Source organism: Typopeltis vanoorti, chromosome 13 (genome assembly GCF_054136105.1).
Source record: "Typopeltis vanoorti isolate ZY-2024b chromosome 13, IOZ_Tvanoo_1.0, whole genome shotgun sequence".
Classification (NCBI taxonomy): Eukaryota; Metazoa; Arthropoda; class Arachnida; order Uropygi; family Thelyphonidae; genus Typopeltis; species Typopeltis vanoorti.
This window is the reverse complement of record NC_143561.1, coordinates 92,440,645-92,456,510: the sequence shown is the minus strand read 5'-3', so window position 1 is coordinate 92,456,510 and position 15,866 is coordinate 92,440,645. Positions and strand designations below refer to the sequence as shown.

At 36.9% G+C, this 15,866-nt stretch overlaps 1 protein-coding gene across 5 annotated transcripts in view; it reads left to right on the top strand.

Annotated features, from left to right (window-relative positions):
- Nucleotides 1–15,866, top strand: part of LOC150100368 (tRNA endonuclease ANKZF1-like) — a 197,498-nt gene that overhangs the window by 63,247 nt on the left and 118,385 nt on the right. For all 5 annotated transcript variants that reach the window (XM_090402734.1, XM_090402733.1, XM_090402735.1 and 2 more), the window contains exon 7: nt 3,308–3,455. In XM_090402734.1, coding sequence (XP_090258860.1) covers nt 3,308–3,455 — 148 coding nt within the window. The remainder of the gene's footprint in view (nt 1–3,307; nt 3,456–15,866) is intronic.

The window sequence follows — 15,866 nt, the reverse complement described above, 5'->3', positions numbered from 1 at the left end:
AAAGGTTGAATGAGGAGCTTAAGCATGAAATCTGGAAAAAGGCACTTTGGAGGCAGTTCAAGATCATCCACAAAAAAAAAGCCAATCTCCTGTTTTCGTACTTTGCCTTCAATGCATGCATAACTAACCATGGTAAATGTTCCCCAACCATTCTGGATGCCCAGTATACAATGCCCCATATCCTTTTGCCAGAAAGTGATCAGAAAAATATCGTCCTGAAGGTTTGTGCACCAGAACTGATTCCTATCCTATATCACCTGAATATACTCTCTTACTCCACTGGTATCTATCCCACATCATGGAAATCGCTTTATTTCAACCTATTCTCAAGAAGGGTGACAAATCGCTGCTGTCAAACTACTGCTTATCTAAAGTAATGGAGAGAACCATCAATTCCCAACTCCTATACTATTTTGAAGACACCCAGCTAATAAACGACCACCAGTATATGGATTACTTTGCTGCTAATCAACAGGAGATCTATTCACATATATTACCCACCTCTGGACAAATGCCTTGGAGATGTTTGGTGAATTTCGAGTGGTTGCATGTGATGTCTTCAAAGCTTTTGACCTGGTCTGGCACAAAGGCTTACTAAACAAACTCCCATCATTTGGCCTATCTCAGGACTTCTGGTTATCAGCATGGGTTTGTTTAAAGTAGATCATGTTTTACTAACTTACTTATGTACTATAACAAGGTGACAAAGGTCTTGGACAAGGGAGAAGCAATATACATCTGGTAAACTTAGACCACTAAGTTAGAGCAAAAGCTTTTGATAGACTGCCACACAACAAGCTGTTAAATAAATCGAAACAAATAGGATTGGATAACAGACTTCTGAGTTGGATTAGTGACTAATCCAACTCAGATAAGTATCAGAAAGTTGTACAAGAGGATACCTAAAAATAACTGGAATCCAAACTTGCCATGCAAGCATTTTCTAGTTACGGACGATGTTGCTAGGCATCATGAGTGCACAATTTTCTACACAAGTCTGGCAAGTACTGTCATCCTGTATGAACTGGTTCATTGCTCCAGTTATGTTTTTGTTAGTGCTTACTGGCAAGTTTGCTGATTTTGTGATGCACAAGGAGCAGAGAGAATGTGCAAAATTTTGTTTTCTTTTGGGTAAAACTGCAGCTGAAACTATTATTATGCTTCAGCATGCCTTTAAGGAAGACACTTTAGGTAAAACACAGGTCGACGAGTGGTTTTCTTGTTTCAAAAATGGAGACATGTCAGTTGAAGACCAACCATGATCTGTCCGACCTTTGACAAGCAGAAATGATGAAAACATCAAAAAGGTTTGCCAGGCAATCAATGAAGATCGTCGGAAGACCATTGAGCAAGTTTCTGAAAAGACAAATTTGTCATAGAGTTCGTGCCAGTGAATTTTAACAGAAGATTTGCAAATTAAACTTGTCTGCTAAATTTGTGCCTTGTTTACACAAAGAGGATTAAAAAAAATATAAAGAATCATGTTAATGTGTGCTGTGATTTGAGGGAGCAAGTTCTTAATGACCAGAACTTTTAAAAGTTATGACTGGGGATGTGTCTTGGTGCTACAGTTATGATCCAGAAACAAAACAAGCATCAAGTAAATGGAAACATGCAAATCCCTCTCTACTTGACCAATCTCTCCATGTGACTTATTTTTATTCCATTGGCTAAAGAAAACTGTGAGAGGGCAGCAATTTGTTGATGTGGATGAAGTAAATTTGGTGGAGACCATAAACAGTATTCCAGTTTTTTCCACTGTTGGAAACAGTTCCAGAACTGCTTCCAACAATGGAAAAAATGTTTGGACATGTGTAATTGACTCAAATGGAGAATACTTTGAAAGAGACTAGAATATGGTAGTATAAACTTTAATAAAAATATTTTTAAAAAAATAATTTCAGTTATTTTTGGGTATCCCTGAAAGAGAAAGGTTACTAGTGGTGTTCTGCAGAGGTCAGTTTTGGAACTGTTGTTGTTCAGTTTGTATATTAATGATATTGAAATGAGTTTAACTGTGATATGCTGCTGTTTGTAGATGATGCAAAATTGAGGAGAACAATTCAGAGCCAAGCAGATGTTATCCTTACAGGAAGACTTGAATAGATTGCATGAATGGGCAGATAAGTGGAACTGTCAGCTCAATGTTGCAAAGTGTAAGGTTTTGAAATTTGGTAATCAACGATGGTATGCAAAGTATACACTTGGTGGTGAAACTTTAAAGGAGGTAGAAGAGATGAGAGATCTGGAAGTAGTGGAGGACAGGGACCTTAACATTACACAAGTTGTGTAGTCATCACATCAGATAATGGCAATGATATGGAGGACTCTGACATGCAGAAATAAAGAGGTTATGATGCAATTATATAAGGTCTTGATCAGGCCTCATATGGATTATTGCATACAGATTTGTTCAGGTTTTCATGGAGATGAGAATATGTTAGAAAGGGTCCAGAGAAGATTCACTAAAGTGGTCAGTGGTGTATAGGAAGACAGATTTAGAGAATGTAAATTTCAAAACTTCATGAATAGGAGCACAAGAGGAGGGGGGGGATATAATTGAGACATATAATCTAGTCAGAGGTTGTTATCAGGTTGACATGGAAGAGATTTTTTTCATAGAATGGGAGAGGGGAATATCTCCTTTTCCGGCTTCCTTGAACAAGAGGCTATCCCTGGAAACAGATACTTTTACAAGGAGAGTGATTGTAGTTGGTGAGTGGAATACATTGCCTGAGTGCATTGTGAACATAAACACATTGAATCAGTTTAAGACACGGTCGGATGAGCTTTGTGTGCGATAGTGTGTACCTCCTGCAATGAATCTGACTCCATGGAGGTCAGATGTTAATAATAATAAATTGTTTCAAAAAAAGAAAGAAAGCGTATCTGCTCTCCAGCCAAAAGGCTGTGGGCATGTCAATCCACCAACTACCATCATTCAGATGATGATGGTAGTTGGTGGATTGAGTGGCAGAGACAGAGAATTGTAGAGCAGGTGCTCTCCGTCGATGAGTCTTTGGATTTCTTGGAGGTGTCATGTAATAATAATAATATAAAAAGCAAAAAAGAATAGTAAATAAATTTTCCAAGTGAAAGCTTCTATGTCAGTTTTGGTTATTTTAAAAAAAAAAATTTCTCAAAATACTGAGGAAGATGTTGAGTCCAGATAACATTAGTGCAGTCACAATTAGTGGAAATAGTTATTCGTATTGCTTGTAAAATAAATTTATATAAATTTATTAATATTTAAGATGGTGTAAAATTTATCGGATTGTGATAGGATAACCTGTATGATTTTTTTTAGGGAGGAAATCCTACAGCATAAAACTTTTCATCGATACACCATTAGGGCTAAACAAGGCAGTTCACAGAGTTCACGAGATTCTAGGGGTATTCAACCAAAATCAGCTGGAGCCAGTCTACGTCGATATAATGAAGCTGCACTAGTTAGAGTAAGTATACATGCAAATTATGTGCTTAGCTGAGAATGAAAGTTGTTTTTTGTTATATTTTTTGAATACTTATAATTTCCATGTTTATATTTCTGCAGTTTATCTTAAACAATACGTTTTTCGTATACCTTTTTAACTAATAGTTATCTTACACTGAGGGGAATTCCCATTCCTTATCTAGTTTAGACTAGTTAATAATTATATCATAATCTCTTATTTTTCTGCTAGAATACTGGCAGAACGATAATAGATTCTTATGACTAATTATGGAGACACATTACTGTGTTAAAGAACTTACTTTAATTAAGATTAAAATAAGACGTTTTGACCTTCATGTCAATGTCATCTTCAGGATATATGTATATTTATTTATTTATTTTGTTTGAAGACATTATTATTATTATGATTATTATGGGCAACTTCAAATAGTCCTTAGACTCATTGAGGGAGGCCCTAAACATCATGTTAAGAACTATCCATCATTTGTACAGTATCTATCATACTGTGCTTTGAACTCATTCACAGTCATGGCATCCACAACAGACACTCTAGCAACCTATTCTATTCATTCACTACTCTCCAAGAAAAAAACCTAATTTCACATCTCATGTTGTTGTTGTTATTATTATTAAGAGAGACCTCCAGGGAGTCAGGGACTCATCACGGGAGGCCACATACTACATGCACCAGCTATCATGCTTATTCTTGAATTCATTCACACTGCTTGCACACGCACAACATCCAATGGGAATCCATTCCAATCATGCACCACTCTATGAGAGAAAAATCTAGCTCTCACCCCTTTCTTAGCAGCTTCATTCTCAGCTTCTAAGGTTGCATTTTTCTCCTTTCCCCACCCTCTACTATTATTATTATTACAGGCAACTCCAAGGAGTCCTTAGACTCATTGAGGGAGGCCGTAAACATCATGTCAAGAACTATGCAACATTTGTACAGTATCTGTCATACTTTGCTTTGAACTCATTCACAGTCATGGCACCCACAATAGATTGTGGCAACCTGTTCCACTCCTCTCCAAGCAAAAAGCCTAGTTCTAACACCCTTGCTGACTACACTCTTACTCAGTTTCCATGGATGGCCCTAGTTCTCCTGCCACCACCACACCTGTTCTGAAAAATTTCCTCTGAATTAATCTTGTAAAAACTCCTCAGTAATTTGTATGTCTCAATCATATCACCCCTTTCCCACCTATCAACCAGTTTCTGTAACCTACAAATCTTCAACCTATTCTCGTAAGGCTCATTCCATAGACCTGCTACCATCTTAGTCGCTCACCTCTGGATCCTCTCCAAGATACCCTGGCACCCAGGTCTGTGTGCAGTAGTGAAGATGGGGTCTTATCAAGGCTTCATAAAGAGGAACAGTAATTTGCTTGTCACTGCTTGTCAAAGTATTTTTCAGTAACTAACTTAAATATAGACTATATATGGCCCCACATAATCATGTGGGGCATTACGTCTAAGCACCATGTTGTATGTCTCTGCTTGTCAAAGTATTTTTCAGTAACCAACTTAAATATAGACTATATATTGCCCCACATAATCATGTGGGGCATTACATCTAAGCACCATGTTGTATGCCTTTTCCAGACCTACAAAACTTAAGTACACATCCTTGTTATGTTCCCATAATTTCTCAACTATTTGTTTTAACGTGAAAATTTAGCCTGAACCCAGCTTGTTCTTCTCCTAGTTTTTCTTCCACAATTTTTATCAATCTCTTTTTGAGTATGCTTGCATAAACCTTACCTGAAATACTTAGTAGAGAAATTCCTCTGTATATCTCACATTCAACTTTATTCCTTTTTATTGATGGGAGCTATACTCTAATCATCTGGAATTCAACCTTTCAATTCCCCCCCCACCACCACCTCTGAATTATGCAGTGAAGCCACTTGCAGAAGTTTTATACCTCCATATTTGGTTGAATATCATCTAATTCAACTGCCTTTCCACATTTCAAGTTTTTGATGGCTTTTTCTACCTCAGGTTATTGAAAATTTTCTATTCCTGTTCTATCACTGATTGTTTTGTTTAGCAGTCTTTCAAAATAATTACTTTGGGTAAGGATATCCTTATATTCAGTTTTCATGTCACCTTTATCGTCTTTTATTTTCTTTTACAGTAATCTTTCCTCCATTTCTGAGCTTTTTCACTAGCCTCCTTTTTTTTGCCACTTCTTGATATTTATATTCTTTATTCTTACCAGTGTTCCTCTGACTTTTGTTTAGCTACTTTTACACATAAGTTAGTTCTCTTACATTTCTCTCTGTATTTTTTTAGGGCATCCATCAACTTATTTGCTAGGAACTTTCAGTATGCGTTTTTCTTTTCCAGGATTGCTATTTAAATTCTTCTGTCCATCATGGTATTCTTATTTTTCTATCCTTGCAGACAACTTCACGACGTTCCTCCCTAGCTGAATCAATCAATGTTTTCTTCAAAGTTTGCTACTGAGACTCCAAGGTTTGGTTCTTATTTCTGAAATGTTAACTGCCCACTCAGTCTCCAAAAGTTAGATAGGGCTAAAAATGGCCTTGCCTACTCCCTATATATATGGGAATAAAAAGGTGCTAGCTGATTTTTTAAAAAAAAAAGTAAGCCTGTGTAGCTCAGTGGATGTGGCATTTGCACACCATGGTGCTTGGCTGCATGAAGGAAGATTTGATTTTGAGTCTAGTCGGCGACTAGAGGAAATTTTTCTAAGTCTTTTTTCGGCCAGTTCCCGAGTTAGTTGATCTCTGGCACAGGCAAGCGGGTTTTTTGTCCCGTAAACTCAAGAAAATCGACCGTAGAACCCATGTTATTTCAGACATTAAATACAAGTGTTAGGGTCAGGGATCACGAGATGGTGGCACTTGCTGAGCCGTCACTCTTCACTGTGTGCCGCTAAATTAGTGATAGCCTTGGGCCAGCTATCTCTGATTGGGTACCAGTGGAGATTGAACTGCCCACTCAGTCTCCAAAAGTTAGATAGGGCTAAAAACGGCCTCGCCTACTCCCTATATATACGGGAATAAAAAGGCATTAGCTGATTTTTTTTTTTTTTTTTGTTTGTATAGTTGAGTCTACAGTTTACCTGTAAAAGCTGCTCAACTTGAATTCTTTTTAAAACTTTCTTATCTACCATTCTTTTCAATATGGTGATGATCACTTCCAATTTCAAATCCTCTGTACACTCTTGTCTTGAAGCAGCATGAAGATATCACTATCAACAATGACATAGTCAGTGAGACGTTTCTTGTATTTTCCCTCCACGTGAACTTGTGCTCATCTTTATGTTGGAACATGGAGTTAATAATGATTAGTATGTACTGAGCAGAAATTTTGTAAGTGCTCACCATTATTATTAGCCTTGCCCTGTTCTCCAAATTTTCCCAAAACTTTTCTATGTGGTTGGTGGGATTCATTTCCTGCTCTGCAGTTAGATTTCTAACAGCAAAGTAGGAAATGAATTTCTACTTCTTTGTTAGAACCTTCCATAGGATCATAGGCATAAATTATTATATCAATAGACTGCCATGGAGTCAAGAGACTCATCATAGGAGGTTCCACTCTCACATGCACAGCTCATTGTACCTCCACTTAAATGCATTTCCTGTCCCTGTATTCACCACACTCTTCAGGTAATGCATTCCAATTACCCACCACTCTTCATGCAAAAAATACTCACTCCCTTGCTCACACCCACCTTATACAGCTTCCAGGAATGGCCTTTCATTCTCCTCATGTATCCAGATATTCTGTGAAAAATCTCATCAACGCTAATCTGACAATTCCCTCTTATCAACTTATATGCCTCCATCATGTCTTCCCTCTTCCTTCTATCCATTAGGCTCTGTAATTTGCATTCTCCCAATCCGTCTTCATATTTTACATTCCAGAGACAGAAACCAACTTAGTCAGTTGTCTCTGAATCGTCTCCAACATCTCATCATCCTTTTGAAAATCTGGTGTAGCCTGATCAAAGTCTTATACAATAGAATCAAAACATCCTCACTTCCACATGTCATCCTCATAATTTCAGCAAAATGTTCACAAAATTTCACGTCTATCCACTACAACCCTGAAATCCTTCATCTCCTCCACCTCTTCCAAAATATCCCCACCAATTCTATACTCTACATCTCATCTCAGCTTCTCAAATTTCAAAACCTTACACTTTGCAACATTAAACTGATATCCCTACACACTCATCCATTCAGACAGTCTATTTAGGTCCTCATGCAAAACTACAACATCTGCTCTGCTTATAATTCTCTCCGACTTTGCATCATCTGCAAACAACTTTATATCACCATTTAAGCCCTTTATAATGTCATTTACATACAAATTAAAGAACAATGGCATGCCACTAGTGACTTTTCTCTTCTGGGATATCACTCACCCCATACACAACCTGTTGAAACTTATCAGACAGCTAGTCTCCAATTAAATGCACTGATTTACTATCCAATCCATCCGATTTAACTACTAGTTTGTCATCATGTTTGAACACCTTTGCAAAATCTAAATATACTACTGTATATGTATCCCCCTTGTCTAATGTATTCATCACCTTGTTATAATAAAATAAGTAAGCAGATTGCTAAACAGTCTTTCTTTAGCAAACACATGCTGTTAATTAAAGAGAATTCTATTGTTGTCCACCCAGTTCTGAATCTTTGTCCTCACTAGCTTCTCCAACACCTTGACCACAACTTCAGACAAGCTGATTGGCCTATAATTCAAAGCCTTAGTCATCACCTCCTTCATGAAGCAGAACAGTTTTGCCATCTTTCCATTCCTTTGGGACCTGGGACCTTTGTACTAATCTATGACTCATTTTAAAAATGTATGTTAAAGCCATTATGAATATCCTGGAGCATTCACTCAAGACACGTGATATACCATCAAGTCCCATGGCCTTGTCGACATCAACTTTACTCAATTCGTCATATACCTCCAGCTTACTCACCATCAGTGGTTCCTCCCCCGTTCCCACCATTCTTGAGTTATGCATTATGTTACAATCACAAGGATGGAATACTTTAATGAACTGCTCATTTAACACCTTTAATCCTCCTCGGTGTTTATCATTCTCCCATTATCACTGACCAACATCATCCTTCCATAATCATTCTTTCTTCTATTGGCCACATATCGAAAAAACTCCCTAGGATTTCTTTTAGCATCATTTGCTAACTGCTGCTTATACCACACTTTTGCTACCCTTACCAAGCGAGCCACCTTCCTTGCTTGCTCTTTGTACTCCTCATGTAATGATTATCTCCTCTCATCTTGTGCTACCTTCACAATGCCTCTTTCTTCCAGACTGCATGCTTCACCGCTTCAGTCACCCATTTTACACCTGCCTTATTTAACACTTTTACTGCCATATGTAACAAGTGTGCCTCACACATACACTTTCCACTAGCTCCAATCACGGGCTTCACAAAAGCATGTCACACAGTATTATTTTTTGCACTGGTCACATTTCCACCGAGAAGTCGATGCTTTCTTAGCTGCAACATTTCTGCCACTTTCTGTTGATATTTTGTTATAGCAAACAATGCATCTTTGCCTGTTGGATGTACCCACATCTGCCAACATATGTTTATTCATCTTCTGGGATTGACGTTCTTGATTATTTTTAGACAGACCTAACAAAGATTCAGCAACTTGCTCTCTAAAAGCAGTTATTGATGTTTCTACCAGTCACACTCTTATTTCCTCTATAAAGGTGTTGACAGACGACCCTAGAAGCATGTTGATGGCAATTTTTCTGTACCATTTGATACCCTTTCTCAAAATTGTTGAGTAAGATTTGATCTGGTCAGATAAATCTATGAAAGGCTTAGATTTGTTACAATCTACGACGGCATCGGTTTTATTTACTTCAGAATTTCAACTAGGGCTGATTGTCATCATCTGACCAACATGCTTTGTAGAAAGAGTTAGGACATTGCATTTTGTCCTGCCACTTCACAACCACAATTCCTGTATTGCTCTCCATAGAGATACATTCACCTTTTCTTAGTTTTTTTTTTAATTACAGGTAACCCTTGTATAATGCGGTACTTATACAATGGTGTTTCGATATAACACAGTCTGCAAATTGTAGTAACCCTTTATCTTTTGATATGTTTATCACCATGAGAGACTTAAAAATCAAATTTTATCTTCGTTAAATTTGCGTCTGCCCGTATCGTGCATGTAGTTATAAGTAGTGAATTTATATTAGGGGAAATACTCTTCGGCATGGATGTACGTTAATTGTTTACAGTAAACGAAGACAATTGAATTTGTCTTTGTTTTCTGCCAGGAAAGCACATTAAAAATCATAAGTGTGTTAATCTCAAGCTGAGCACTTTATTTTCTGATGAGTTACATACAATATGTAATGCTTTTTTTTTTGTGTAAAAATTTTATTTTTATAGAAATGGCCACTTAGAGGGCTTCTGGGGCATCGTCCGGTTAAACAAGGCCCCCGTTGTTTTCGCCAGGGAACCAGGGCGAACAGTGAAAAGTCAGCTACTGGAACAAATCTGAAAACAAACCCCAACTCAACATCACCAGAGTTAAAGATCGGTACTATCAACGTAAGAAGCCTGAATGGCAAAGAAATGGAGCTAGCTGAGGAATTAGATAAGTACCAGATCGACATAATAGGGGTGACTGAAACAAAAAAGACAAACTGGTGAGATTTTTCTGAGCAATAAATACAAAATGTTATATTCAAGCAATGACAATCAAGGAAAAGAAGGCGTAGCCATAGTATTCAACACAAAATACAAGGCTAATCTTCTTGAATGGCAGTCAGTCTCAAGTAGAGTAATGTGGGCAAATATGAGAATGGGGAACTGGACAAAGAGACTTATTTGTGCCTATGGTCCCACAGAAGGTTCTACTAAGGTAGAAGTGGAGGAATTTTTTGACGCTTTAGAAAAAGCAACTGACACAATGAAAAAGGAAAGGTCGGTCCTTGTTGGGGATCTAAATAGCAGAGTAGGAAATGATTGTGAGACATACAAAAATATTTTGGGAAAATTTGGAGAAAAGAGCAAAGCTAATAATAATGGCAAATATCTGTTGGATTTCTGCTCAGGACATGGACTGGTTATTACTAACACCATGTTCCAACATAAAAATGTGCACAAATTCACATGGAGAGAAGAGGCTAGGAATAAGAAAACTCTCATTGACTATGTTATTGTTGATAGTGATGTTTTCTCCCTGGTGCAGGACACCAGAGTGTACAGAGGATTTGAAATTGGAAGTGATCACTATTTAGTCTTGAGCAGGATAAAATTGAATTTCATATTGAAAAGAATAACATGTAAGAAAGTTTTTAAGCGAATAAAAGTTGAGCAGCTCTCAGATGTGAACTGTAGACTAAAATACAGAAATATTATTGAAAAGAAAATGAAAGAGTTTGAGAACAGAAATCAAACCTTGGAGATTCAGTGGCAAACGCTGAAGAAAACATTGATTGATTCTGCCAGAGAGGCATGTGGTGAGGTTATGTGCAAGGATAAAAAAATCAGAACTCCCTGGTGGACACAGGCAGTTAAAGAGGCAGTGAAGGAAAAGAAGAAAGAATATCAAAAGTTCCTGGCAAATAAGTCAGCTTTTACTCTTACAGAATACAGAGACAAATGTAAGAAAGCTAAACAGTGTGTAAAACTAGCTAAACAAAAGTCATGGGAGGACTTTGGCAAGAATACAGAAAATAAATATCAAGAAGGTGTCAAAATATTCTGGAGGTTGTTGAAGAAGCTTAGGAATGGAGGAAAGAGTGCTGTAAAAGGAGTTAGAGATGATAAAGGTGACATGAAAACAGGAGAAAAAGATATCCTTGAAGTATGGAGTAATTACTTTGAAAAACTGCTAAATGAAACAAGCAGCAATGACAGCACAGTGATAAAAAACACTGACTAGACATGCAGTCAGGAATACATATCCATACTTGAAGTAGAAAAAGCCATCAAAGGCTTGAAATGTGGAAAGGCCGCAGGAGTAGATGATATTCGACCAGAAATGCTGAAGTATGGTGGTATAAAAGTCTTACAGTGGCTGCACTGCATAGTTCAGAAAGCCTAGACAGAGGGATGAATTCCCGATGATTGGAGTAGAGCTCTCATAGTACCCATATATAAAAAGGGAAATAAAACTGAATGTGAGAATTACAGAGGTATTTCCCTACTGAGTGTTCCTGGCAAGATCTATACAAGTATACTTGAGAAACGGTTGAGAAGAATTGTGGAAGAAAAGCTTGGTGAAGAACAAGCTGGATTCAGGCCAAATAGAGGCTGTCAGGATCAGATCTTCACTTTACGACAGATAGTCGAGAAAGCATGGGAATATAACAAAGATCTGTATTTAAGTTTTGTCAATTTGGAAAAGGCATATGACAAGGTGCCAAGAGAGAAGCTATTCAATACACTGCAGTTATATGATGTCAATGGGGCATTATATCAAGCAATACTTAGTCTTTATGTGAGTTGTAAGTCAGCAGTTAGAATTGAAGGAAGTATACAGGAAGATGGTTTAATGTTAAATCTGGTGTGAAACAAGGATGTACATTATCCCTCTGTTATTCATTATCTATATGGATCCCATTATGAAGGAAAGTGGTATTAAACCTGATATCAAAATTGGAGATGTTAATGTCAGCTCTTTGCTTTATGCGGATGATGTTATACTTCTAAATAAATCTGCTACAAGTCTGCAAGGTTCCCTGACTAAATTGAATAACTGTTGTAATAGATATGGTATGAAGGTCAGCAATAAAAAGACAATGAAAATAGGCAGAATCATTGAAAATGTCAACTGTGTTGTGAATGGAGAACCTGTGGAACAAGTAAAACATTTCAGCTACTTAGGCACGATTTTTACTGAAGATGGTAAATTAAATATGGAAATAGACAACAGAATCAGCAAAGCTGGTATGGTGGGAAGTCAATTGAATAAATTCATATGGAATAAGAGAGAAATTAGTCGAAACACTAAATTAGCTGTATACAAGACAGTGTTCAAACCAGTTTTAACTTATGGATCTGAGAGCTGGGTCAGAAGTAAAACACTTGACCAAAGACAAGAGAACGCAGATATGAGAGTCCTGAGAAAGATTATAGGCGTGAACAGATGGCATCAATGGCAATATCATATTAAAAATGAGGGTATTAGGAAAGAACTTGACATTGTCAGCATCCAGGAATGCATTAGCAGAGCTAATCTCAGGTAGTATGGTCACTTAAATAGAATGGGAGAGGAAAGATTAGCAAAACAAGTGTTCTCTGCCAGGTTGGTAGGAAAACGACCCAGAGGAAGACCAAGATATAAGTGGATTGATACGGTATAAAGTGCCTTAGACTGTAGAAATATAATATCTGATAATGTTGGAGTCTTGACAAGTAACAGACTGATTTGGAGGAAAATTGTAGATAGGAAGTTAGTAATGATGTACTTTTTTCATGTAGTACTGTCATATCCTGTACACCCCTTGAGGGTACATGGCAGGAATTTGATGATGATGATGGAAATAGATTTAAATGAGGAGGAACTGGTAGAATTAATAGATGATGTTGAAATGAGGGAATTTCTGCCAAAGATTCTGATTGTGATGAATCCGTTAAAGAATTCATTTCAAAGAAATTAGCAGTAGCAAGAAAGTTAGGAAGTTATTTTACGGATAATAATCCCTCAATGGAATGCTCCGGAAAATTCACGAGACAATTGGATATTTGTTTAGCTCCATATTATGAACAGTTGACTTCATAACTGCTGTTTATTTCGATTAATAGTGAGTGATTAGGGGGAAACCAAGAAAGTTGAAATGCAAAAACCTGCAGATTATGTTATAAAAATTATGCATTACATGATATGATTCTCTATAAAGCAAAATTTAAAAGTGCGAACCTTCAGGTAATCTGTGAACTAAGATTATGAACAAAAAAGAAAACAATTTGAAACAGATGGAGGCTGTATTCATTTTTAGATTCGGATTTTCATGAATTTATAAAATAATCGTTTGACAAAAATAATTATCTTCAATCAAGTTCTGGGAGAATTTTAAAATGTATTGGTGATCAAAATAATTAGCAAAAAAATTGATAGTGACATTGATCTTCCAAAGTGATACAATATGAAGTGAAGAAAGTATGAAAGGATTTTGTAATTTGTACTGGCATTAAATACTATAATTATATGATAAAAACAAGCAGCAAAAAATGAATATAACTCGTAGGTATTTAGTCTGATATAACTGAGATTCCGGTTACCGAGCAAACGGCAAGCAACTGTGTTTCTTGCTGTAGGCAACTGAACATAGCGAACACGTATGCCAGGTAATCTAGTTAAGTGTTCTTTTCAGCATGAAGGATTATTGCCCCTTCTAATGTACATGACGGTCAAACTGCACTTCTTATCCATGTTCTTTCAACAGGTGGACAGAATATTATCCAGGTTTGCTGGATGTATATACACGTCCAGCAAAGAAATAGTACGCTTACATACATGAATTTTATGGAATATAGGAGTTCCTGTTAGTTTTATATTCTAAGGAAAGAACAATGTATTTCAAATGGAAGCGGTAGGCCTCATAAATTTTTCAGTGGCCTCTAGTTTTTATATTATGAATTTAATATTTAAAAATTTGTAGCTATAACTACACTGTTTTTTTATTGTTCTTTGTGAGGAGTAAGATTTTAAAATGTGGCCCCCCCCCATAGAGAGTGACACCTTCAGCTTGCACCTAATGGTAAATGCGGCCCTGAGAATGGGAGAGGATAGATTAGCAAAACGAGCGTTATCTGCCAGGTTGGCAGGAAAAAGACCCAGAGGAAGACCACCTATATCTTGGTCTTCCTCTGGGTCTGTAAAAAGTGCCTTAGAAGATAGACATATCAGATCTGACAGTGTTGGAGTCTTGACAGGTAACAAATTGATTTGAAGGAAAATTGTTGATAGAAAGTAGTAATGATGTCAATTTTTCATGTGGTACTATCATATCCTGTACACCCCTTGAGGGTAAATATTAGGAATTTGATGATGAAGATGAATTAAAAAATTGCAGCATAGTGGTAAGCAAGGTCTTATTACTGGCTTCATGATAACTAAACCAGCCGAAGTATGCAATGAGAATTATGCAACTGATGTCCGAGAGATTTCAAGTGACGACGACGACATCCAGCCAATCTTAAAGAACATCTATGAAATGTTAGTTTTGAAGACAGTGATGACGATTAAAATATGCGCTTTATTTTATTTTGCCTAAAACATTTATGTGCAATGAAGTTTACGTACAATTCATAATTTTTATAAGTTTATACTATGTATTTGTTTCATAGTTTATGTTTTCTTAACTTAATAAAAATATATTTTTTGTTGGGTATGTCACTGTTATTTATATAATTTTGTTTTTTAAAAAAAAAAAAACAATTTCAGAACCTAACCCTACTTTTTCTATGTGATCTGAGTTTCGCATAACGCGATTTATATAATGCAGGATTTCTATGGAAACTAACATCCGCGTTATACGAGGGTTACCTGTACTTCTCGTGGGTTGTTTTTCCTGATTCAGCACGGTGGCCTGTGAATATGGAAAAAAAATGAGTATCGCGGCAGTTAAAGTGTTAATCTCCTGACCTTTTCCAGATAATTCCTGAATAGAGACCAAGCAGTATTGATTTCCTTCCCATGCAATTCCTCATACCATGATATTGCTATAAGCTGCCTCCTGAGTTTGCCATAACTTGCCACAAGTGATTATGGCAAAGATATTGATTTCACGTTTCCTTTACAACAATATTTTCTAATGAGTTAATCAAATCCAACACCCTTGCTCCATGTGTGGCCTCTGTTATGTACTGCTTAAGGTAGTTATACCTTAAAAACTCAAGAAATTCATTCTCTTTAGTTCCTGATGCTGTCTCTTCATTCTAGTCTATATTGCCATAATTGAAATCACCTATAATGATCAGTCTTTTCTTATTAGCCAGATCAGTTTGTCTAAACATTTTCTTTCTCACTGGCTTCCACATTACCAGGTCTGTAGCAACACCCTACCAAACATTTCATCCTGTCCACCTCCACTCACACAATATTGCTTCAGAACCATTGTCAATATTTGCTCCTTGCATCTCCACCCTAGATGGGCACAACTCCTCTGCCATCATCAATAACACTTCTCTCTTTTTGCTTTGTCTCTCTTCGCAAAAGACTACATATCCCTCCATCTCTATTCCTGTCAGAGTGCCATCCTCATTCAACCATGTCTCACTTATACCAACAATTTTTGGCTGAATGAACTCTATCAACGCTACAGTTTCATTCCCTTGTTTCAGATACTTCTAGCATTTGTAAACATACACACTAGCTCATTTCTTTCTATAACAAATCCCCCTAACCT